The 25741-nt window shown below is 46.1% G+C and overlaps 1 protein-coding gene across 1 annotated transcript in view; it reads left to right on the forward strand.

The window, feature by feature from the left end:
* Positions 1–25741, forward strand: part of LOC115126000 (unconventional myosin-XVI-like) — a 344854-nt gene that overhangs the window by 84109 nt on the left and 235004 nt on the right. The window contains 4 exon segments of the mRNA XM_065005768.1: positions 9062–9137; positions 15682–15832; positions 16452–16596; positions 16758–16868. Coding sequence (XP_064861840.1) covers positions 9062–9137; positions 15682–15832; positions 16452–16596; positions 16758–16868 — 483 coding nt within the window.

Below are 25741 nucleotides of genomic sequence, written 5' to 3' on the forward strand. Positions count from 1 at the left end.
GCTATTGTCTGGCTAGTTTATAGACTGCTATTGTCTGGCTAGTTTATAGACTGCTATTGTCTGGTTAGTTTATAGAGGGCTATTGTCTGGCTAGTTTATAGACTGCTATTGTCTGGCTAGTTTATAGACTGCTATTGTCTGGCTAGTTTATAGACGGCTATTGTCTGGCTAGTTTATAGACTGCTATTGTCTGGTTCGTTTATAGAGGGCTATTGTCTGGCTAGTTTATAGACTGCTATTGTCTGGCTAGTTTATAGACAGCTATTGTCTGGCTAGTTTATAGACTGCTATTGTCTGGCTAGTTTAGTAGATAGACTACTGGATAGTTTATAGACCAGTATTGACTACTGGATAGTTTATAGACCAGTATTGACTACTGGATAGTTTATAGACCAGTATTGACTACTGGATAGTTTATAGACCAGTATTGACTACTGGATAGTTTATAGACCAGTATTGACTACTGGATAGTTTATAGACCAGTATTGACTACTGGATAGTTTATGGACCAGTATTGACTACTGGATAGTTTATGGACCAGTATTGACTACTGGATAGTTTATAGACCAGTATTGACTACTGGATAGTTTATAGACCAGTATTGACTACTGGATAGTTTATAGACCAGTATTGACTACTGGATAGTTTATAGACCAGTATTGACTACTGGATAGTTTATGGACCAGTATTGACTACTGGATAGTTTATGGACCAGTATTGACTACTGGATAGTTTATAGACCAGTATTGACTACTGGATAGTGGATAGACCGGTATTGACTACTGGATAGTTTATAGACCAGTATTGACTACTGGATAGTGGATAGACCAGTATTGACTACTGGATAGTTTATAGACCAGTATTGACTACTGGATAGTGGATAGACCAGTATTGACTACTGGATAGTTTATAGACCAGTATTGACTACTGGATAGTTTATAGACCAGTATTGACTACTGGATAGTTTATAGACCAGTATAGACTACTGGATAGTTTATAGACCAGTATTGACTACTGGATAGTTTATAGACCAGTATTGACTACTGGATAGTTTATAGACCAGTATTGACTACTGGATAGTGGATAGACCAGTATTGACTACTGGATAGTTTATAGACCAGTATTGACTACTGGATAGTTTATAGACCAGTATTGACTACTGGATCGTTTATAGACCAGTATTGACTACTGGATAGTGGATAGACCAGAATTGACTACTGGATAGTTTATAGACGGCTATTGTCTGTCTAGTTTATAGACGGCTATTGTCTGGCTAGTTTATAGACGGCTATTGTCTGGCTAGTTTTTAGACTGCTATTGTCTGGCTAGTTTATAGACCGCTATTGTCTGGCTAGTTTATAGACTGCTATTGTCTGGCTAGTTTATAGACGGCTATTGTCTGGCTAGTTTTTAGACTGCTATTGTCTGGCTAGTTTATAGACCGCTATTGTCTGGCTAGTTTATAGACTGCTATTGTCTGGCTAGTTTATAGACCGCTATTGTCTGGCTAGTTTATAGACTGCTATTGTCTGGCTAGTTTATAGACTGCTATTGTCTGGCTAGTTTTTAGACTGCTATTGTCTGGCTAGTTTATAGACTGCTATTGTCTGGCTAGTTTATAGACTGCTATTGTCTGGCTAGTTTATAGACGGCTATTGTCTGTCTAGTTTTTAGACTGCTATTTTCTGGCTAGTTTATAGACTGCTATTGTCTGGCTAGTTTATAGAGGGCTATTATAGTTTATAGACTGCTATTGTCTGGCTAGTTTATAGACTTTATTTATAGACTGCTATTGTCTGGCTATTGTCTGGCTAGTTTATAGACTGCTATTGTCTGGCTAGTTTATAGACTGCTATTGTCTGGCTAGTTTATAGACGGCTATTGTCTGGCTAGTTTATAGACTGCTATTGTCTGGTTCGTTTATAGAGGGCTATTGTCTGGCTAGTTTATAGACTGCTATTGTCTGGCTAGTTTATAGACAGCTATTGTCTGGCTAGTTTATAGACTGCTATTGTCTGGCTAGTTTAGTAGTATAGACTACTGGATAGTTTATAGACCAGTATTGACTACTGGATAGTTTATAGACCAGTATTGACTACTGGATAGTTTATAGACCAGTATTGACTACTGGATAGTTTATAGACCAGTATTGACTACTGGATAGTTTATAGACCAGTATTGACTACTGGATAGTTTATAGACCAGTATTGACTACTGGATAGTTTATGGACCAGTATTGACTACTGGATAGTTTATGGACCAGTATTGACTACTGGATAGTTTATAGACCAGTATTGACTACTGGATAGTTTATAGACCAGTATTGACTACTGGATAGTTTATAGACCAGTATTGACTACTGGATAGTTTATAGACCAGTATTGACTACTGGATAGTTTATGGACCAGTATTGACTACTGGATAGTGGATGGACCAGTATTGACTACTGGATAGTTTATAGACCAGTATTGACTACTGGATAGTGGATAGACCGGTATTGACTACTGGATAGATAGACCAGTATTGACTGGATAGTGGATAGACCAGTATTGACTACTGGATAGTTTATAGACCAGTATTGACTACTGGATAGTTTATAGACCAGTATAGACTACTGGATAGTTTATAGACCAGTATTGACTACTGGATAGTTTATAGACCAGTATTGACTACTGGATAGTTTATAGACCAGTATTGACTACTGGATAGTTTATAGACCAGTATTGACTACTGGATAGTTTATAGACCAGTATTGACTACTGGATAGTTTATAGACCAGTATTGACTACTGGATAGTGGATAGACCAGTATTGACTACTGGATAGTTTATAGACCAGTACTTGACCAGTACTGGATAGTTTACTACTGGATAGTTTATAGACCAGTATTGACTACTGGATAGTTTATAGACCAGTATTGACTACTGGATAGTTTATAGACCAGTATTGACTACTGGATAGTTTGACCAGATTGACTACTGGATAGTTTATAGACCAGTATTGACTACTGGATAGTGGATAGACCAGTATTGACTACTGGATAGTTTATAGACCAGTATTGACTACTGGATAGTTTATAGACCAGTATTGACTACTGGATAGTTTATGGACCAGTATTGACTACTGGCTCTTCTATCCATCTCTCTGTTCTCTGTTCTCTGTCTCTCTCTCTCTCTCTCTCTCTCTCTCTCTCTCTCTCTCTCTCTCTCTCTCTCTCTCTCTCTCTCTCTTTCTCTCTCTGTCTCTCTCTCTCTCTATCTCTCTCTCTGTCTCTGTCTCCATCTCTCTCTGTCTGTCTCCATCTCTCTCACTGTCTTTGTCTTTGTCTTTGTCTTTGTCTCTGTATCTCTCTCTCTCTCTCTCTCTCTGAAGATAAACAGGTACTTTTGGGCCTATTTATCAGACTGCAGCTCAAAGTGATGGCACGTCAGTGCATGAATTCATTAATGCCTTTTAGATGACTGATTTGATGGTGTTTCTCACAGGGTTGAAGATTGATTGTAGGATAGGGATGGGATGATGAGGACGGGGGGGTGAGGACGGGGTATGAGGGAAAGGGAAGTGGTCGCGTTAAAATCTTGCTGACACGTTCCATTATTTAATGACATTACTGGGGCTCTATGGTTGGGTGCTGACAAAGAGAATGTATTCATATTTAGAATGGTTATTTTCCTTCTTTGTTCCTCTATTACCCACAGACCAGGTGTCTTCTCTAAAGAGTTTTACTATAAAGTCTCTCTTCCTTTCTGTTACCTCTCTAGCACACTATCCATACCTCATCCCTCACACACACACTAGTGTGTTTATAGGCAGGAATGTCAGGTTTTCCTCCCTCAAGGATCGGTGTGAAAGTGTTGGGTAAATAGATCGGTGGACACCAAATGTCTGCTCTAATAAGAAAATCACCCATGCAATGACTTGTGTGTGTGTGTATGCTAGCCGTTGTTCATGAGTGTATACATACTGTAAGTGCATTTGAGTACATGGTGACAGAGATTTCCTCTGCTGTGCTAAGTCTCCTCAGCACTCCACACCTGATTACAGTCCCTACCCACTTCACTGGAGGCTGGGTCTGGCACTGCATACCAACTAGACACGATAATGAACTGCTCAGCGTTATCATCAACAGGCACATTCAGAGAGCAGGTGACAGCCTCATCGCACCGTCTCTGAAGCACTTTATATTACAAGTATGTTTATAGGTTAAATAAAATGGTTATGGAATTAGGCTAGGTTAACTAATTAAAAACAAAATATGTAGCCTACAATTAGGTTGCATTCATCTCTTGATTCCACCACTGCTGTCTATTAGTAACTCTACGGAGGTCAGTAATGTGGTGTTCAGTTGTTTATGGGTCACTACTGTTGCAAGTTGCTGTTTGCTTCAGTCACAGCAACGTTAGCTCATATAATCATGCAGTAAACTCAGCGATCCCTGTAACCATAGAACTGGTATTTCACTGACACACATAACAGGCTAATATTTCACTATCCTGCGTAAACAACTCTCCCTCTAAGCCCATGGACGGTAGCCTATTACTGTAGTTAATTAGGCTTATATTTCTCCTTCGCTAGCTCTCACGTCTCCCTGACCTTTCCCTGATCCTTATCTGACCTTTGATGCCAGACAGGTGGTCATTACAGTGGTGGGGGTGTATGTATAAAGTTTGGAGTGGACTATGTGGATTCGTGCCTTTTGGCCTGGCTGTGGTTTTAACTCTCCCTCTCCCTCTCCCTCCCTCTCTCCCTCTCTCTCTCTCTCTCTCTCTCTCTCTCTCTCTCTCTCTCTCTCTCTCTCTCACTGTATCTACTGTATCTCTTGCTATCATGCATTTCAATCAGTGTTGGCATCCCCATATCCTCTTTACTTAGGATAAAACACTGGCATTTACCTCTTCTCCTAGTACAGAGAGGGAGTTGATGAGAGGAGAGTTTACTGTAGCAATGCAATATAGCACAGAGCTATGACGTGTTTACTGTCAAACCAATGGTTAAGCATGTCTGAATAGATCTAGCATAGAGAGTGTCTGAATAGATCTAGCATAGAGAGTGTCTGAATAGATCTCAGTCGTTTTCACCTCACTGTGATGTGTGTATCAAGTATTGACAGATGATCCCTCACACACTGCCTCAGGCATGCCATCCTTTACACAACATCATGCATATATAAATATCATACACATTTAATATTATATCTATTTCACCTTTTTTTAACCAGGTAAGCTAGTTGAGAACAAGAAACCTGGCCAAGATAAAGCAAAGCAGTGTGAGAGAAACAACAACACAGAGTTACACATGTAATAAACAAGCGTACAGTCAATAACACAATATAAAAATGAAAAAGTCTATATACATTCATGCAGAGTGAAACCCATCCTTTACACATCATCATCATGCAGAGAGGAACCATCCTTTACACATCATCATCATGCAGAGAGGAACCCATCCTTTACACATCATCATCATGCAGAGAGGAACCCATCCTTTACACATCATCATGCAGAGTGAAACCCATCCTTTACACATCATCATGCAGAGTGAAACCCATCCTTTACACATCATCATCATGCAGAGAGGAACCCATCCTTTACACATCATCATCATGCAGAGAGGAACCCATCCTTTACACATCATCATCATGCAGAAAGGAACCCATCCTTTACACATCATCATCATGCAGAGAGGAACCCATCCTTTACACATCATCATCATGCAGAGAGGAACCCATCCTTTACACATCATCATCATGCAGAGAGGAACCCATCCTTTACACATCATCATGCAGAGTGAAACCCATCCTTTACACATCATCATCATGCAGAAAGGAACCCATCATTTACACATCATCATCATGCAGAGAGGAACCCATCCTTTACACATCATCATCATGCAGAGTGAAACCCATCCTTTACACATCATCACGCAGAGAGGAACCCATCCTTTACACATCATCATCATCCAGAGAGGAACCCATCCTTTACACATCATCATCATCAGAGAGGAACCCATCCTTTACACATCATCATCATGCAGAGAGGAACCCATCCTTTACACATCATCATCATCCAGAGAGGAACCCATCCTTTACACATCATCACGCAGAGAGGAACCCATCCTTTACACATCATCATCATGCAGAGAGGAACCTATCCTTTACACATCATCATCATGCAGAGAGGAACCTATCCTTTACACATCATCATGCAGAGAGGAACCCATCCTTTACACATAATCATCATGCAGAGAGGAACCCATCCTTTAAACCTCATCATCATGCAGAGAGGAACCCATCCTTTACACATCATCATCATGCAGAGAGGAATCCATCCTTTACACATCATCATCATCCAGAGAGGAACCCATCCTTTACACATCATCATCATGCAGAGAGAAACCCATCCTTTGCACATCATCATCATGCAGAGAGGAACCCATCCTTTACACATCATCATCATCCAGAGAGGAACCCATCCTTTACACCTCATCATCATCCAGAGAGGAACCCATCCTTTACACATCATCATCATGCAGAGAGGAACCTATCCTTTACACATCATCATGCAGAGAGGAACCCATCCTTTACACCTCATCATCACGCAGAGAGGAACCCATCCTTTACACATCATCATCATCCAGAGAGGAACCCATCCTTTACACATCATCATCATCCAGAGAGGAACCCATCCTTTACACATCATCATCATGCAGAGAGGAACCCATCCTTTACACATCATCATGCAGAGAGGAACCCATCCTTTACACATCATCATCATGCAGAGAGGAACCCATCCTTTACACATCATCATCATGCAGAGAGGAACCCATCCTTTACACATCATCATCATGCAGAGAGGAACCCATCCTTTACACATCATCATCATGCAGAGAGGAACCTATCCTTTACACATCATCATCATGCAGAGAGGAACCCATCCTTTACACATCATCATCATGCAGAGAGGAACCTATCCTTCATCATGCAGAGAGGAACCCATCCTTTACACATCATCATCATGCAGAGAGGAACCCATCCTTTACACATCATCATCATGCAGACCCATCCTTTACACATCATCATCATGCAGAGAGGAACCCATCCTTTACACATCATCATCATGCAGAGAGGAACCCATCCTTTACACATCATCATCATGCAGAGAGGAACCCATCCTTTACACATCATCATCATGCAGAGAGGAACCCATCCTTTACACATCATCATCATGCAGAGAGGAACCCATCCTTTACACATCATCATCATGCAGAGAGAACCCATCCTTTACATCATCATCATGCAGAGAGGAACCCATCCTTTACACCTCATCATGGAGAGGAACCCATCCTTTACACATCATCATCATCCAGAGAGGAACCCATCCTTTACACATCATCATCATGCAGAGAGGAACCCATCCTTTGCACATCATCATCATGCAGAGAGGAACCCATCCTTTGCACATCATCATCATGCAGAGAGGAACCCATCCTTTACACATCATCATCATGCAGAGAGGAACCCATCCTTTACACATCATCATCATGCAGAGAGGAACCCATCCTTTACACCTCATCATCATGCAGAGAGAACCCATCCTTTACACATCATCATCATGCAGAGAGGAACCCATCCTTTACACATCATCATCATCATCATGCAGAGAGGAACCCATCCTTTACACATCATCATCATGCAGAGAGGAACCCATCCTTTACACATCATCATCATGCAGAGAGAAACCCATCCTTTGCACATCATCATGCAGAGAGGAACCAATCCTTTACACATCATCATCATCATGCAGAGAGGGACCCATCCTTTATACATCATCATCATCATGCAGAGAGGAACCCATCCTTTACACATCATGCAGAGAGAAACCCATCCTTTATACATCATCATCATGCAGAGAGGGACCCATCCTTTACACATCATCATCATCCAGAGAGGAACCCATCCTTTACACATCATCATCATGCAGAGAGGGACCCATCCTTTACACATCATCATCATCCAGAGAGAAACCCATCCTTTACACCTCATCATCATGCAGAGAGGAACCCATCCTTTACACATCATCATCATCCAGAGAGGAACCCATCCTTTACACATCATCATCATCATCATGCAGAGAGGAACCAATCCTTTACACATCATCATCATCATGCAGAGAGGAACCCATCCTTTACACATCATCATCATGCAGAGAGGGACCCATCCTTTACACATCATCATCATGCAGAGAGGAACCCATCCTTTACACATCATCATGCATAGAGAGACCCATCCTTTACACATCATCATCATGCAGAGAGGAACCCATCCTTTACACATCATCATCATCCAGAGAGAAACCCATCCTTTACACCTCATCATGGAGAGGAACCCATCCTTTACACATCAGAGGAACATTGTCATCTCACCACAAATCAGGAGGAAAGAGAGATAGGAGGTAAGAGAGGGATGTGATTAAATAGAGGGAGGGGATTAAACGGATTACAGAGAGAGAGAGAGAGAGACAGAGACTTCTGTTTGCTGATTATCTGGTGCTTCTGCACTTGTGGTGACAGAGATATAAAGGGCAGAAGAGGAAGATAAAGTGATCTTAAGGCAGAGAAGATCATGGGTGAGGCTGTTTGAGAGAGGAGATGATGACAGCTACAGACAACTGACAACTATTTTGTAGATATGGAAATGGTATCAGAGCTACATATCAGACAACTGTTTTGTAGATATGGATATAGTATCAGCTACATATCAGACAACTGTTTTGTAGATATGGATATAGTATCAGCTACATATCAGACAACTGTTTTGTAGATATGGATATAGTATCAGCTACATATCAGACAACTGTTTTGTAGATATGGATATGGTATCAGCTACATATCAGACAACTGTTTTGTAGATATGGATATGGTATCAGCTACATATCAGACAACTGTTTTGTAGATATGGATATAGTATCAGCTACATATCAGACAACTGTTTTGTAGATATGGATATGTTATTCTCTGTGTAATAATGAAGGTGTGTGTCTATGTCTGTCCGTCTCTCCTTGTAGACAAGCATCGTTAGCCAGCTGCTGAAGCACAGAGCAGATCCAACTCTCCTAAACTCCAACCAAGACAAGCCCTCCGGTATAATACAGTGACACACACGCACACACACACACACACACACACATACGCTAGGCAGGTTGTAATGAAGCAAATAGATTGCTTTCGATTGGTCCAGCTGAGTTATCTACATAGCCTACTGTTCCAGTGGTCACTCAGATAACCCACTAGAGTCGAATAACGCACCGGTGCGTGTCTCTAAGTTACATAACAAACGTGTTTTATTGCATTGAATGCGTCTCAGTCCGCCAGGGTTGCACTTCCTCATCTGTGGTGAAAGTTCACAGAGTGATGTTTGTCAAATGAGTTTTCATGACCGCAACATAAGTGTATGTAAACCGAAATCAACTATACTGTACATACACTTAGGTTGGAGTCATTAAAACTCGTTTTTCAACCACTCCACAAATTTCTTGTTAACAAACTATCGTTTTGGTAAGTCGGTTAGGAAATCTACTTTGTGCATGACACAAGTCATTTCTCCATCAATTGTTTACAGATGATTTCACTTATAATTCACTGTATCACAATTCCAGTAGGTCAGAAGTTTACATACACTAAGTTGACTGTGCCTTTAAACAGCTTGGAAAATTCCAGAAAATGATGTCATGGCTTTACAAGCTTCTCATAGGCTAATTGACATAATTTGAGTCAATTGGAGGTGTACCTGTGGATGTATTTCAAGACTTACCTTCAAACTCAGTGCCTCTTTGCTTGACATCATTGGAAAATCAAAAGAAATCTGCCAACCTCAGAAAGAAATTGTAGACCTCCACAAGTCTGGTTCATCCTTAGGAGCAAATGCCTGAAGGTACCATGTTCATCTGTACAAACCATAGTACGCAAGTATAAACACCATGGGACCGCGCAGCTGTCATACCGCTCAGGAAGGAGGTGCGTTCTGTCTCCTAGAGATGAACATACTTTGGTGCGAAAAGTGCAAATCAATCCCTGAAAAATAGCAAAGGACCTTGTGAAGATGCTGGATGAAACGGGTACTAAAGTATTTATATTCACAGTAAAATGAGTCCTATATCGACATAACCTGAAAGGCAGCTCAGTAAAGAAGAAGCCACTGCTTCAAAACTGCCATAAAAAAAGACAGACTACGGTTTGCACATGGGGACAATGATCATACTTTTTGGAGAAATGTCCTCTGGTCTGATGAAACAAAAATAGAACTGTTTGACCATCGTTATGTTTGGAGGAAAAAGGCGGATGCTTGCAAGCCGAAGACACCATCCCAACCGTGAAGCACGGGGTGGCAGCATCATGTTGTGTGGGTGCTTTGCTGCAGGAGGGACTGGTGCAATTCACAAAATAGATGTCATTATGAGGTAGGAACATTTTGTGGATGTATTGAAGCAACATCTCAAGACATCAGTCAGGAAGTTAAAGCTTGGTTGCAAATGGGTCTTCCAAATGGACACTGACCCCAAGCATACTTCCAAAGTTGTGGCGAAATGGCTTAAGGACAACAAAGTCAAGGTATTGGAGTGGCCATCACAAAGCCCTGACCTCAGTCCTATAGAACATTTATGGTCAGAACTGAAAAAGTGTGTGCGAGCAAGGAGGTCTACAAACCTGACTCAGTTACACCAGCTCTGTCAGGAGGAATGGGCCATCATTCACCCAACTTATTGTGGGAAGCTTGTGGAAGACTACCCGAAACGTCTGACTGTCACGCTCGTCGAAACGAGTGGACCAAGGTGCAGCGTGGTAGGTGTACATTTTCCTTTATTAAATGAACACCGAACAAAAAGAACAAAATACCAAACGAAACGTGAAGCTAAATAATAGTGCGAACAGGCAACTATCCATAGTCAAGATCCCACAAAGCACAATGGGAAATGGCTACCTAAATATGATCCCCAATCAGAGACAACAATAAACAGCTGACTCTGATTGGGAACCATACTAGTCCAACATAGAAATATAATTCACCTAGATAACCCACCCTTAAATCACACCCCGACCTAACCAACATAGAGATTAAAAGCTCTCTATGGTCAGGGCGTGACAGTACACCCCCAAAGGTGCGGACTCAATAGGGGAGGGTCCGGGTGGGCATCTAACGTCAAGGGGGGCGGCTCCGGTACGGGGCGAAGTACCCACTCCGCTCGTGGACACTTCATCGGAAGAACTGGACCATGGCTCGTTGCCGGAGGAACCGGACAGTAGATCGTTGCCAGAGGAACCGGACCGTAGATCGTCGCCGGGGATTCCGGACCGTAGATCGTCTCCAGGGACTCCGGACCGTGGTTCATCAACCGGAGGCTCCGGACTGGGAACCCTCGTAGGAGGCTCCGGACTGGGAACACTCGCAGGAGGCTCTGGACTGGGAACCCTCACAGGAGGCTCCGGACTGGGAACCCCCGCTGGCGGCTCTGGACTGGGAACCCTCACAGGAGGCTCTGGACTGGGAACCCTCACAGGAGGCTCTGGACTGGGAACCCTCACAGGAGGCTCTGGACTGGGAACCCTCACAGGAGGCTCTGGACTGGGAACCCTCGCAGGAGGCTCCGGACTGGGAACACTCGCAGGAGGCTCCGGACTGGGAACCCTCGCAGGAGGCTCCGGACTGGGAACCCTCACAGGAGGCTCTGGACTGGGAACCCTCACAGGAGGCTCCGGACTGGGAACCCCCGCTGGAGGCTCTGGACCGCAGACCGTGGCTGGAGACTCTGGACCGCAGATCGTCGCTGGAGGCTCCGGACTGCAGACCGTCTCAGGGGGTTCCGGACCGCAGACCTTCTCAGCAGGTTCCGGACTGTGGACCGTTGTTGGAGGTTCCGGACTGTGGACCGTTGTTGGAGGTTCCGGACTGTGGACCATCGTTGAAGGTTCCGGACTGTGAAACGTCGCCGGAAGCTCTAGACTGGGTACTGTCGCCGAAAGCTCTAGACTGGGAACTGTCGCCGGAAGCTCTGGACTGTGGAGGCAAACTGGAGGCCTGGTGCGTGGGACCGGTACAGGTGGCACCGGGCTGATGACATGCACCTCAGGGAGAGTATGGGGAGGAGTCACAGGACGTACTGGACTGAGGAGGCGCACTTGAGGCCTGATGCATGGGACCGGTACAGGTGGCCCCAGGCTGATGACACGCACCTCAGGGTGAGTGCGGGGAGGAGGCACAGGACGTACTGCACTGTGTTGGCGCACTGGAGACACAGTAATTATGGCCGGTGCAGGATATACTGGGCCGTGGAGGCGCACCGGAGGTCTGGAACGTAGAGCTGGCACAACAGGTCCTGACTGGTGTCAGGTGCTGGGCGCTGGCACATGACGCACTGGGCTGTAAAGCCGCACTGGCGACACAGTGCACAGAGCCGGCACAGGATATCCTGGACCGAGGAGGCGTACTGGAGACCAGGAGCGCTGAGCCAGCACAACCCGTCCTGGCTGGATGCTCACTTTCACACGGCAAGTGTGTAGAGCTGGCACCAATCGCAGTGGGCTGTGAATGCACACTGCAGAGACAATGCTTTTCACCGCATAACATTGGTGCCTGAATGGTCACATGCTCCTTAAAGCGAGTGTGGGGAGTTGGCCCCTCGTGCTTGCGTGTGCCTCTCGTGCTTGCGTGTGCCTCTCGTGCTTGCGTGTGCCTCTCGTGCTTGCGTGTACCTCTCGTGCTTGCGTGTGCCCCTCGTGCTTGCGTGTGCCTCTCGTGCTTGCGTGTGCCTCTCGTGCTTGCGTGTGCCTCTCGTGCTTGCGTGTGCCTCTCGTGCTTGCGTGTACCTCTCGTGCTTGCGTGTGCCTCTCGTGCTTGCGTGTGCCTCTCGTGCTTGCGTGTGCCCCTCGTGCTTGCGTGTGCCCCTCGTGCTTGCGTGTGCCCCTCGTGCTTGCGTGTGCCTCTCGTGCTTGCGTGTACCTCTCGTGCTTGCGTGTGCCTCTCGTGCTTGCGTGTGCCTCTCGTGCTTGCGTGTGCCCCTCGTGCTTGCGTGTGCCTCTCGTGCTTGCGTGTGCCTCTCGTGCTTGCGTATGCCCCTCATGCTTGCGTCTTGGTTGCGAACCCCGGAGTTGTCGTTGACCCTCCTTCGCTGCCTCCGTCTGCTTCCCCAGCAGGCTTTCATATCTCTCCAATACTTCCTCCCAAGTCCAGGCTATTCTCTCCTCAACCTCCTCTATAGACTAGGATGCCATCTCCTCCAGAGCACGCTGCTTGGGCCGTTGATGGTAGGATCTTCTGTCACGCTCGTCAAAATGAGTGGACCCACCCTTAAATCACACCCGACCTATCCAACATAGAGAATAAAAACTCTCTATGGTCAGGGCGTGACATTGACCCAAGTGAAACTATTTAAATGCAATGCTACCAAACACTAATTGAGTGTATGTAAACTTCTGACCCACTGGGAATGTGATGAAAGAAATAAAAGCTGAAATAAATCATTCTCTCTACTCTTAATCTGACATTTCACATTCTTAAAATAAAGTGGTGATCCTAACTGACCTAAGACAGGGAATTTTTACTAGGATTAAAACGTCAGGAATTGTGAAAAACTGAGTTTAAATGTATTTGGCTAAGGTGTAAGTAAACTTCCGACTTTAACTGTATCTAACTGTAGATTGAGAACAGACACTTCAAAACGTTGTTTCTTATGACTTATTTTTTAGACTGTCCTATTTGCCATGTATGACTGTTATTCTGTGCGTTTCTATGGGCTTTAGTTGTAATGGCCAAAATCTATATTTTCTATTACTTATTTTGATTCAACTTTTTTTTACACCTACAGGGGTAATCAGATGTGATAAATAATCCATAGTATGACCATCTTAAAACAATTCCATATGATATGGTGTGTGTGTGTCCGTGTGTGTCCGTGTCCTTCCCCATTAACCAAACATAAAATTAACACTCCACACTCTGCCAGATCGTATATTAACAATTAGCACTAATATGATTCCTTCTCATTTCATGTGCATGTGTGTGTCTGTATGCATCATTGTGTGTGTGTGTGTGTATGCATTGTGTGTGTATGATTGTTTTTGTTTGTACAGTTTGTGCGCCCGCGTGTTTGTGTGTGTGCATGCATGTCTGCGTATGCGTGTGTGTGAGGAGTTGAGAGACAGCTCCTTGTCGCTGTTTGCGGTAACACACAGGATCTATGGGCATCTCTTCATCTGTCTGCAGCGAAGTATCTGTTGTCAGACACTCTCCTGCTGTTAGGGATGCTAACCTGTCTATTCCCCTGGGCTCCCTGCCTCAACAGCACAGGCATGAAATCCACAGGGGAAAATAGACTTTGTTTCCTTTGGCTGGACAGCATACAGAGTTGCAAGAGTTGCTATTTAATAACCAAATGCAATGCAACAAATGCCACAGCAATGCTGAAGTGCACTGCCTTTGAAACCCCCAGAGAATAACAATTAGAACTGTGTAATTGTAGTGCATAATGTACAGACTGTCTAAAGCGTTGAATGTCAGTGTACCCCAGATGTGGATGCAGAGGGAAAGGAGGAGAGAGACTCATGCTCTCCATGTCAACCTCTCCATCATAGTGGGAGATAGGCCTATTGCAGCCTATTGCACTCCTCATCCAATAGCGGAATCAGAAACCTTCTCTAGCAGTAATCAATAGTCCATTCTAACATGTAGGTTTAACTCAGGGATAGATGTGACACCACAGGGAGACATAATCCTGTCATTTTCGCTTAGACTCCACACAATGTGTTTGTGCAAGAGAGAGAGACAGAGAGAGAGAAGTGTTGTCACTGTATGAAAGAAAAGAGGATAAAGCTGTATCCCTCCCCTGTGGCCTTTTAGACCTCATTACAGATGGAGGGGGTCTTAACTCCCCCTATCTCTGAAGCTCAGATGGAGGGAATCTTAACTCCCCCTATCTCTGAAGCTCAGCTGGAGGAGATCTTAACTCCCCCTATCTCTGAAGCTCAGATGGAGGGGATCGTAACTCCCCCTATCTCTGAAGCTCAGATGGATCGATCCTCAGTGGGGTTCACACTCTGTCTCAGCACTGGCACATCTATATGGATGGGTTTGGATGAGGCCCTTGGTGAATTAGCCTAGAATGATTTAAATCTCAAAGCTTCCCTTTGAATAGTATTGTCTATTTAACTTGTCATTAATGTTCAGAGTATTGATCATGGAGAACATTTTATGTCTTTCAATAATTGGCTGGTGTTCAACATAAATGTCTATGCAACATTCTATATCTTTGCAGCTAGATAGAGGCTAATTTCAAGCGCTCTAGCATTGAAAGTACTGAAAGTACCCATCCGTGACTACAACGTCTCCTGACCACTATACTGTAGTTAAGCAATAAGTTCAGAGGGCGTGTGGTATATTGGCCATATACCACAAATGCCAGAGGGGTCTTATTGCTATCAACATAACTAGAACAGTAAACAAGTATTTTTGCATCATATTGTCTGATATACACACGGCTAAAATGCTGTTTCAGCGAATCAGCATCCAGGACTTAAACTACCTGATTTATAATGCTTAGTAATACATTTGTAACAGTCTGACAGATAGTCTTTCTCATTGTTAACCCTTAGTGGTTATTCTCTTAACCTGCTGTGTTCCCTGTCCTGGTTCCAGGCATAGCAGCATCCGACCCCATCATGAACATGCTGCTGAGAGCAGAGGAATGCTGGGTAGAGAGACTGAAGGACCCCTCTGTCCCACCGGCCCCTACAGACAAACGCTACGATGGAGGCGAACACGACCACACCATCCCCGTCAAGAACCTGTGAGTTTGATGATCAATTCATCACATGATCAAATTACCTCACTTATCTATATTACGCATACATTATAGTATTATTATTTTTCTTCTACTTTTTACCCCTTTTTCTCCCCAATTTCCTGGTATCCAATTGGTAGTTATAGTCTTGTCTCATTGCTGCAACTCCTGTACGGACTTGGGAGAGGCGAAGGTCGAGAGCCGTGCGTCCTCCGAAACACAACCCAACCAAGCCGCACTGCTTCTTGACACAATGCCCACCTAACCCAAAAGCCAGCCGCACCAATGTGTCGGAGGAAACGCCGTACACCTGGTGACCGTGTCAGCGTGCATGCGCCCGGCCGGTCACAGGAGTTGCTAGAGTGCAATGGGACAAGAACATCCCTGCAGGCCAAACCCTCCCCTAACCCGGACGACGCTGGGCCAATTGTGCGCCGCCCCATGGTCTCCCGGTCACGGCCGTCTGCGACAGAGCCTGGACTCGAACCAGGATCTCTAGTGGCACAGCTAGCAACTGCAATGCAGTGCCTAAGGCCATACAATATAGTTAAAGATGTTTCGGTATCAGTATTCAAAAGCAAATGATTTGCTCAGTAATAATTGTACCTCCTGCCCAACCCTGTAGGACCCCCCTGTCCATGCCCCTCTCTAAGAGGGACAGTCTGTTGGAGAAGTGTGCCATGTTCAGGGAGTTGGGAGGGGGGCTGAGCAGATATCCTTCACAGGACAACGGTCTAGATGGACCCACAGGACCCTGCAAACTGGAGCAGGCAAGTACACTCAACATCTGCAATACAACAAAGTGTACACTCAATATGTTCACTACTGCTATACACTTCACATCTCTATTGCAGAAAAGTTTACACTTACTGTGTGGGAAACCAAGTCCATGTGTGGTTGCTATGGTAACCTGTGTGGTGTGGTGTTGCAGGTTAAGCTGATGCCTCCGGCGCCTAATGATGACCTGGCATCTCTCAGTGAGCTCACAGACAGCAGCCTGCTCTACGAGATGCAGAAACGCTTTGGCAACGACCAGATATATGTAGGTAGAACACACACACACGCAAACACACACACACGGACACGCACATGGACACACTTACATACCATTGGAGTGATCTATTGATCGTGAGATGCCAGCTTGCACACTGGGCAGTCTTTCCCCTGACTGTCCCCAGATCCAGAGTTGAGGAGGGAAACCAGCACCCTTCACCCCTCCACCTCTCCACACCTTCACCCCTCCACCTCTCCACACCTCCACCTCTCCACACCTCCACTCCTCAACCCCTCCACCCCTCCACCTCTCCACTCCTCCACCACTCCACACCTCCACCTCTCCACCTCTCCACCCCTCCACCTCTCCACTCCTCCACCCCTCCACACCTCCACTCCTCAACCCCTCCACTCCTCCACCTCTCCACCTCTCCACCCTCCATCTCTCCACTCCTCCACCCCTCCACACCTCCACTCCTCAACCCCTCCACTCCTCCACCTCTCCACTTTCCACTCCTCCACCCCTCCACACCTCCACTCCTCAACCCCTCCACTCCTCCACCCCTCCACCCCTCCTCCTCTCCACTCCTCCACCCCTCCACCCCCTCCTCTCCACTCCTCCACCCCCCCTCCTCTCCACTCCTCCACCCCTCCACCCCCTCCTCTCCACTCCTCCACCCCTCCACCCCCTCCTCTCCACTCCTCCACCCCTCCACCCCCTCCTCTCCACTCCTCCACCCCTCCAACCCCCTCCTCTCCACTCCTCCACCCCTCCACCCCTCCTCCTCTCCACTCCTCCACCCCTCCACCCCCCTCCTCTCCACTCCTCCACCCCTCCACCCCTCCTCCTCTCCACTCCTCCACCCCCTCCACCCCCTCCTCTCCACTCCTCCACCCCTCCTCCTCCACCCCTCCTCCCCTCCACCCCTCCTCCCCTCCACTCCTCCACCCCTCCACCCCTCCACACCTCCACTCCTCAACCCCTCCACTCCTCCACCTCTCCACTCTCCACCCCTCCACACCTCCACTCCTCAACCCCTCCTCCTCTCCACTCCTCCACCCCTCCACCCCTACTCCTCTCCACTCCTCCACCCCTCCACCTCTCCACTCTCCACCCCTCCACTCTCCACCCCTCCACCCCTCCTCCTCTCCACCCCTCCACCTCTCCACTCTCCACCCTCCACCTCTCCACTCTCCACCCCTCCTCCTCTCCACCCCTCCACCCCTCCTCCTCTCCACTCCTCCACCCTCCACCCCTCCACACCTCCACTCCTCAACCCCTCCACTCCTCCACCTCTCCACTCTCCACCCCTCCACACCTCCACTCCTCAACCCCTCCTCCTCTCCACTCCTCCACCCCTCCACCCCTACTCCTCTCCACTCCTCCACCCCTCCACCTCTCCACTCTCCACCCCTCCACCCCTCCTCCTCTCCACCCCTCCACCTCTCCACTCTCCACCCCTCCACCTCTCCACTCTCCACCCCTCCTCCTCTCCACCCCTCCACCCCTCCTCCTCTCCACTCCTCCACTCTTCCAATCTTCCACTCCTCCAGCCCTGCAGTCCAGTTACTGGACCTGTGTTATTGCACGTGACTGGTACATGGGTGGTTGTCCTGTTTATCTGTCTCTGTTGCCCAGCCAGGCACTGGTGGCTGCTAGTGGAAGTTATAGGGTTGGTACCCTCTTTGAGTCAGTCCCCCACCCCTCTCTGTCCTGTATTGTGGGCTAGTGGCTGATGTGTGAGTGGAGTGTGTGAGCTCTGGCCAGGGTCTGGTGTCTGGAAGGTGTCCCAGGAGTCTCATTGTCTGCTGTTGCCAGGGACAAGACCCAGGGATGGGGGATGAATAGAACTACTAAGAGCCAGCCTAAATGTACTACACAGATATACGCACAGATACACACGGACACGCGACACTCACACAAAGGATAAATATCCCATAATGGAGAATCAATGCCGTTTTGGTTCGATGGACAAAATCCATGACTGCAATTATGAGAAAATATGAGGGACATACAGCCGTTTTCATTTTGGTTTCTGGACATTCTAACCAGTGGTGGAAAAAGTACCCAGATGTCAGACTTAAGTAAAAGTAAAGATTCCTTCATAGAAAATGACTCAATGAAAAGTAAAAGTCACCCAGTAAAATTCTACTTGAGTAAAAGTCTAAAGGTATTTGGTATAAAGTATACGTAAGTATCAAAAGTAAATGTAATTGCTAAAATATACTTAAGTATCAAAAGTAAAAGTAGAAATCATTTTAAATGCCTTATTAAGCAAACCAGATGGCACCATTTTCTTGTTTGTTTTTATTTACAGATAGCCTGGGGCACCACTCCAACACATAATTTACAAACTAAGCATTTGTGTTTAGTGAATCCTCCAGATCAGAGGCATTAGATGACCAGAGATGTTCTCTTGACAATTGCGTGAATTGGACCATTTTCCTGTCCTGCTAAGCATTCAAAATATAAAGAGTACTTTTGTGTGTCAGGGAAAATGTGTGGATTAAAAAGTACGTTATTGAAGTAAAAGTAAAAGTTGTTCAAAATATAAATAGTTAAGTAAAGTACAGATACCCCCAAAAATGGCTTAAGTAGTACTTCAAAGTATTTGTACTTAAGTACTTTACACCACTGATTGTAACCACATTTCACTGTTGCCTGGTCTATAGCTCCACATGGAGGATGGTGCTGTAGAATGACTGGAGCTAGACCAATGTGGAACACCCTGGCTATTCTCGTAACTGTGTGTGAAAAGGCTCCAATAGCTTGGTTTTTACTGAGCCACAGATGGGGGAGAGACTGGCTTGTTGGACATGGAGAAGAGGGGGTAGATTGAGAGAGGACAGAGAAGAGTGGTTAGATTGGGAAAGGACAGAGAAGAGTGGGTAGATTGAGAGAGGACAGAGAAGATTGGGTAGATTGAGAGAGGACAGAGAAGAGTGGGTAGATTGAGAGAGGACAGAGAAGAGTGGGTAGATTGAGAGACGACAGAGAAGAGTGGGTAGATTGAGAGACGACAGAGAAGAGTGGGTAGATTGAGAGAGGACAGAGAAGAGTGGGTAGATTGAGAGAGAACAGAGAAGAGTGGGTAGATTGAGAGATGACAGAGAAGAGTGGGTAGATTGAGAGATGACAGAGAAGAGTGGGTAGATTGAGAGACGACAGAGAAGAGTGGGTAGATTGAGAGAGGACAGAGAAGAGTGGGTAGATTGAGAGACGACAGAGAAGAGTGGGTAGATTGAGAGAGGACAGAGAAGAGTGGGTAGATTGATAGAGGACAGAGAAGAGTGGGTAGATTGATAGAGGACAGAGAAGAGTGGGTAGATTGATAGAGGACAGAAAAGAGTGGGTAGATTGAGAGTGAACAGAAAAGAGGGAGGAGATTGAGAGAGGACAGAGAAGAGTGGGTAGATTGAGAGAGGACAGAGAAGAGTGGGTAGATTGAGAGAGGACAGAGAAGAGTGGGTAGATTGAGAGAGAACAGAGAAGAGTGGGTAGATTGAGAGAGGACAGAGAAGAGTGGGTAGATTGAGAGAGGACAGAGAAGAGTGGGTAGATTGAGAGAGGACAGAGAAGAGTGGGTAGATTGAGAGAGGACAGAGAAGAGTGGGTAGATTGAGAGAGGACAGAGAAGAGTGGGTAGATTGAGAGATGACAGAGAAGAGTGGGTAGATTGAGAGAGAACAGAGAAGAGTGGGTAGATTGAGAGAGGACAGAGAAGAGTGGGTAGATTGAGAGAGGACAGAGAAGAGTGGGTAGATTGAGAGAGGACAGAGAAGAGTGGGTAGATTGAGAGAGGACAGAGAAGAGTGGGTAGATTGAGAGAGGACAGAGAAGAGTGGGTAGATTGAGAGATGACAGAGAAGAGTGGGTAGATTGAGAGAGGACAGAGAAGAGTGGTTAGATTGAGAGAGGACATAGAAGAGTGGGTAGATTGAGAGAGAACAGAGAAGAGTGGGTAGATTGAGAGACGACAGAGAAGAATGGTTAGATTGAGAGAGGACATAGAAGAGTGGGTAGATTGAGAGAGGACAGAGAAGAGTGGGTAGATTGAGAGAGGACAGAGAAGAGTGGGTAGATTGAGAGAGGACAGAGAAGAGTGGGTAGATTGAGAGACGACAGAAAAGAGTGGGTAGATTGAGAGTGAACAGAAAAGAGGGGGGAGATTGAGAGAGGACAGAGAAGAGTGGGTAGATTGAGAGAGGACAGAGAAGAGTGGGTAGATTGAGAGAGGACAGAGAAGAGTGGGTAGATTGAGAGAGAACAGAGAAGAGTGGGTAGATTGAGAGAGGACAGAGAAGAGTGGGTAGATTGAGAGAGGACAGAGAAGAGTGGGTAGATTGAGAGAGGACCGAGAAGAGTGGGTAGATTGAGAGAGAGAACAGAGAAGAGTGGGTAGATTGAGAGACGACAGAGAAGAATGGTTAGATTGAGAGAGGACATAGAAGAGTGGGTAGATTGAGAGAGGACAGAGAAGAGTGGGTAGATTGAGAGAGGACAGAGAAGAGTGGGTAGATTGAGAGAGGACAGAGAAGAGTGGGTAGATTGAGAGACGACAGAGAAGAGTGGGTAGATTGAGAGAGAAAGAGAAGAGTGGGTAGATTGAGAGAGGACAGAGAAGAGTGGGTAGATTGAGAGAGAACAGAGAAGAGTGGGTAGATTGAGAGAGGACAGAGAAGAGTGGGTAGATTGAGAGAGAACAGAGAAGAGTGGGTAGATTGAGAGAGGACAGAGAAGAGTGGGTAGATTGAGAGAGAACAGAGAAGAGTGGGTAGATTGAGAGAGGACAGAGAAGAGTGGGTAGATTGAGAGAGGACGACAGAGAAGAGTGGGTAGATTGAGAGACGACAGAGAAGAGTGGGTAGATTGAGAGAGGACAGAGAAGAGTGGGTAGATTGAGAGAGAACAGAGAAGAGTGGGTAGATTGAGAGACGACAGAGAAGAGTGGGTAGATTGAGAGACGACAGAGAAGAGTGGGTAGATTGAGAGACGACAGAGAAGAGTGGGTAGATTGAGAGACGACAGAGAAGAGTGGGTAGATTGAGAGAGGACAGAGAAGAGTGGGTAGATTGAGAGAGAACAGAGAAGAGTGGGTAGATTGAGAGAGGACAGAGAAGAGTGGGTAGATTGAGAGAGAACAGAGAAGAGTGGGTAGATTGAGAGAGGACAGAGAAGAGTGGGTAGATTGAGAGAGGACAGAGAAGAGTGGGTAGATTGAGAGACGACAGAGAAGAGTGGGTAGATTGAGAGACGACAGAGAAGAGTGGGTAGATTGAGAGAGGACAGAGAAGAGGGGGTAGATTGAGAGAGAACAGAGAAGAGTGGGTAGATTGAGAGATGACAGAGAAGAGTGGGTAGATTGAGAGACGACAGAGAAGAGTGGGTAGATTGAGAGACGACAGAGAAGAGTGGGTAGATTGAGAGAGGACAGAGAAGAGTGGGTAGATTGAGAGACGACAGAGAAGAGTGGGTAGATTGAGAGAGGACAGAGAAGAGTGGGTAGATTGATAGAGGACAGAGAAGAGTGGGTAGATTGATAGAGGACAGAGAAGAGTGGGTAGATTGATAGAGGACAGAAAAGAGTGGGTAGATTGAGAGTGAACAGAGAAGAGTGGGTAGATTGAGAGAGAACAGAAAAGAGTGGGTAGATTCAGAGTGAACAGAGAAGAGTGGGTAGATTGAGAGAGAACAGAAAAGAGTGGGTAGATTGAGAGAGAACAGAGAAGAGTGGGTAGATTGAGAGAGGACAGAGAAGATTGGGTAGATTGAGAGAGGACATAGAAGAGTGGGTAGATTGAGAGAGGACATAGAAGATTGGGTAGATTGAGAGAGAACAGAGAAGAGTGGGTAGATTGAGAGAGGACAGAGAAGATTGGGTAGATTGAGAGAGGACATAGAAGAGTGGGTAGATTGAGAGAGGACAGAGAAGATTGGGTAGATTGAGAGAGGACAGAGAAGAGTGGTTAGATTGAGAGAGAACAGAAAAGAGGGGGGAGATTGAGAGAGGACAGAGAAGAGTGGGTAGATTGAGAGAGGACAGAGAAGAGTGGGTAGATTGAGAGAGGACAGAGAAGAGTGGGTAGATTGAGAGAGGACAGAGAAGAGTGGGTAGATTGAGAGAGAACAGAGAAGAGTGGGTAGATTGAGAGAGAACAGAGAAGAGTGGGTAGATTGAGAGAGGACAGAGAAGAGTGGGTAGATTGAGAGAGGACAGAGAAGAGTGGGTAGATTGAGAGAGGACAGAAAGAGTGGGTAGATTGAGAGAGGACAGAGAAGAGTGGGTATATTGAGAGAGGACAGAGAAGAGTGGGTAGATTGAGAGAGGACAGAGAAGAGTGGGTAGATTGAGAGAGGACAGAGAAGAGTGGGTAGATTGAGAGATGACAGAGAAGAGTGGGTAGATTGAGAGAGGACAGAGAAGAGTGGGTAGATTGAGAGAGGACAGAGAAGAGTGGGTAGATTGAGAGAGGACAGAGAAGAGTGGGTAGATTGAGAGAGGACAGAGAAGAGTGGGTAGATTGAGAGAGGACAGAGAAGAGTGGGTAGATTGAGAGAGGACCGAGAAGAGTGGGTAGATTGAGAGAGGACAGAGAAGAGTGGGTAGATTGAGAGAGGACAGAGAAGAGTGGGTAGATTGAGAGAGGACAGAGAAGAGTGGGTAGATTGAGAGAGGACAGACAAGAGTGGGTAGATTGAGAGAGGACAGAGAAGAGTGGGTAGATTGAGAGAGGACAGAGAAGAGTGGGTAGATTGAGAGATGACAGAGAAGAGTGGGTAGATTGAGAGAGGACAGAGAAGAGTGGGTAGATTGAGAGAGGACATAGAAGAGTGGGTAGATTGAGAGAGGACAGAGAAGAGTGGGTAGATTGAGAGACGACAGAGAAGAGTGGTTAGATTGAGAGAGGACAGAGAAGAGTGGGTAGATTGAGAGAGGACAGAAAAGAGTGGGTAGATTGAGAGAGGACAGAGAAGAGTGGGTAGATTGAGAGAGGACAGAGAAGAGTGGGTAGATTGAGAGAGGACCGAGAAGAGTGGGTAGATTGAGAGAGGACAGAGAAGAGTGGGTAGATTGAGAGAGGACAGAGAAGAGTGGGTAGATTGAGAGAGGACAGAGAAGAGTGCGTAGATTGAGAGAGGACAGACAAGAGTGGGTAGATTGAGAGAGGACAGAGAAGAGTGGGTAGATTGAGAGAGGACAGAGAAGAGTGGGTAGATTGAGAGATGACAGAGAAGAGTGGGTAGATTGAGAGAGGACAGAGAAGTGGTTAGATTGAGAGAGGACAGAGAAGAGTGGGTAGATTGAGAGAGGACATAGAAGAGTGGGTAGATTGAGAGAGGACAGAGAAGAGTGGGTAGATTGAGAGACAACAGAGAAGAGTGGTTAGATTGAGAGAGGACATAGAAGAGTGGGTAGATTGAGAGAGGACAGAGAAGAGTGGGTAGATTGAGAGAGGACAGAGAAGAGTGGGTAGATTGAGAGAGAACAGAGAAGAGTGGGTAGATTGAGAGAGGACAGAAAAGAGTGGGTAGATTGAGAGAGGACAGAGAAGAGTGGGTAGATTGAGAGAGGACAGAGAAGAGTGGGTAGATTGAGAGATGACAGAGAAGAGAGAGGGGTAGATTGAGAGAGGACGAGAAGAGTGGGTAGATTGAGAGAGGACAGAGAAGAGTGGGTAGATTGAGAGAGGACAGAGAAGAGTGGGTAGATTGAGAGAGGACAGAGAAGAGTGGGTAGATTGAGAGATGACAGAGAAGAGTGGGTAGATTGAGAGAGGACAGAGAAGAGTGGGTAGATTGAGAGAGGACATAGAAGAGTGGGTAGATTGAGAGAGGACAGAGAAGAGTGGGTAGATTGAGAGAGGACAGAGAAGAGTGGTTAGATTGAGAGAGGACAGAGAAGAGTGGGTAGATTGAGAGAGGACAGAAAGAGTGGGTAGATTGAGAGAGGACAGAGAAGAGTGGGTAGATTGAGAGAGGACAGAGAAGAGTGGGTAGATTGAGAGAGGACCGAGAAGAGTGGGTAGATTGAGAGAGGACAGAGAAGAGTGGGTAGATTGAGAGAGGACAGAGAAGAGTGGGTAGATTGAGAGAGGACAGAGAAGAGTGGGTAGATTGAGAGAGGACAGAGAAGAGTGGGTAGATTGAGAGAGGACAGACAAGAGTGGGTAGATTGAGAGAGGACAGAGAAGAGTGGGTAGATTGAGAGAGGACAGAGAAGAGTGGGTAGATTGAGAGATGACAGAGAAGAGTGGGTAGATTGAGAGAGGACAGAGAAGTGGTTAGATTGAGAGAGGACAGAGAAGAGTGGGTAGATTGAGAGAGGACATAGAAGAGTGGGTAGATTGAGAGAGGACAGAGAAGAGTGGGTAGATTGAGAGAGGACAGAGAAGAGTGGGTAGATTGAGAGAGGACAGACAAGAAGTGGGTAGATTGAGAGAGGACAGAGAAGAGTGGGTAGATTGAGAGAGGACAGAGAAGAGTGGGTAGATTGAGAGATGACAGAGAAGAGTGGGTAGATTGAGAGAGGACAGAGAAGTGGTTAGATTGAGAGAGGACAGAGAAGAGTGGGTAGATTGAGAGAGGACATAGAAGAGTGGGTAGATTGAGAGAGGACAGAGAAGAGTGGGTAGATTGAGAGACAACAGAGAAGAGTGGTTAGATTGAGAGAGGACATAGAAGAGTGGGTAGATTGAGAGAGGACAGAGAAGAGTGGGTAGATTGAGAGAGGACAGAGAAGAGTGGGTAGATTGAGAGAGAACAGAGAAGAGTGGGTAGATTGAGAGAGGACAGAAAGAGTGGGTAGATTGAGAGAGGACAGAGAAGAGTGGGTAGATTGAGAGAGGACAGAGAAGAGTGGGTAGATTGAGAGATGACAGAGAAGAGTGGGTAGATTGAGAGACGACAGAGAAGAGTGGGTA

This window comes from Oncorhynchus nerka, linkage group LG3, assembly GCF_034236695.1.
Source record: "Oncorhynchus nerka isolate Pitt River linkage group LG3, Oner_Uvic_2.0, whole genome shotgun sequence".
Taxonomy (NCBI): domain Eukaryota; kingdom Metazoa; phylum Chordata; class Actinopteri; order Salmoniformes; family Salmonidae; genus Oncorhynchus; species Oncorhynchus nerka.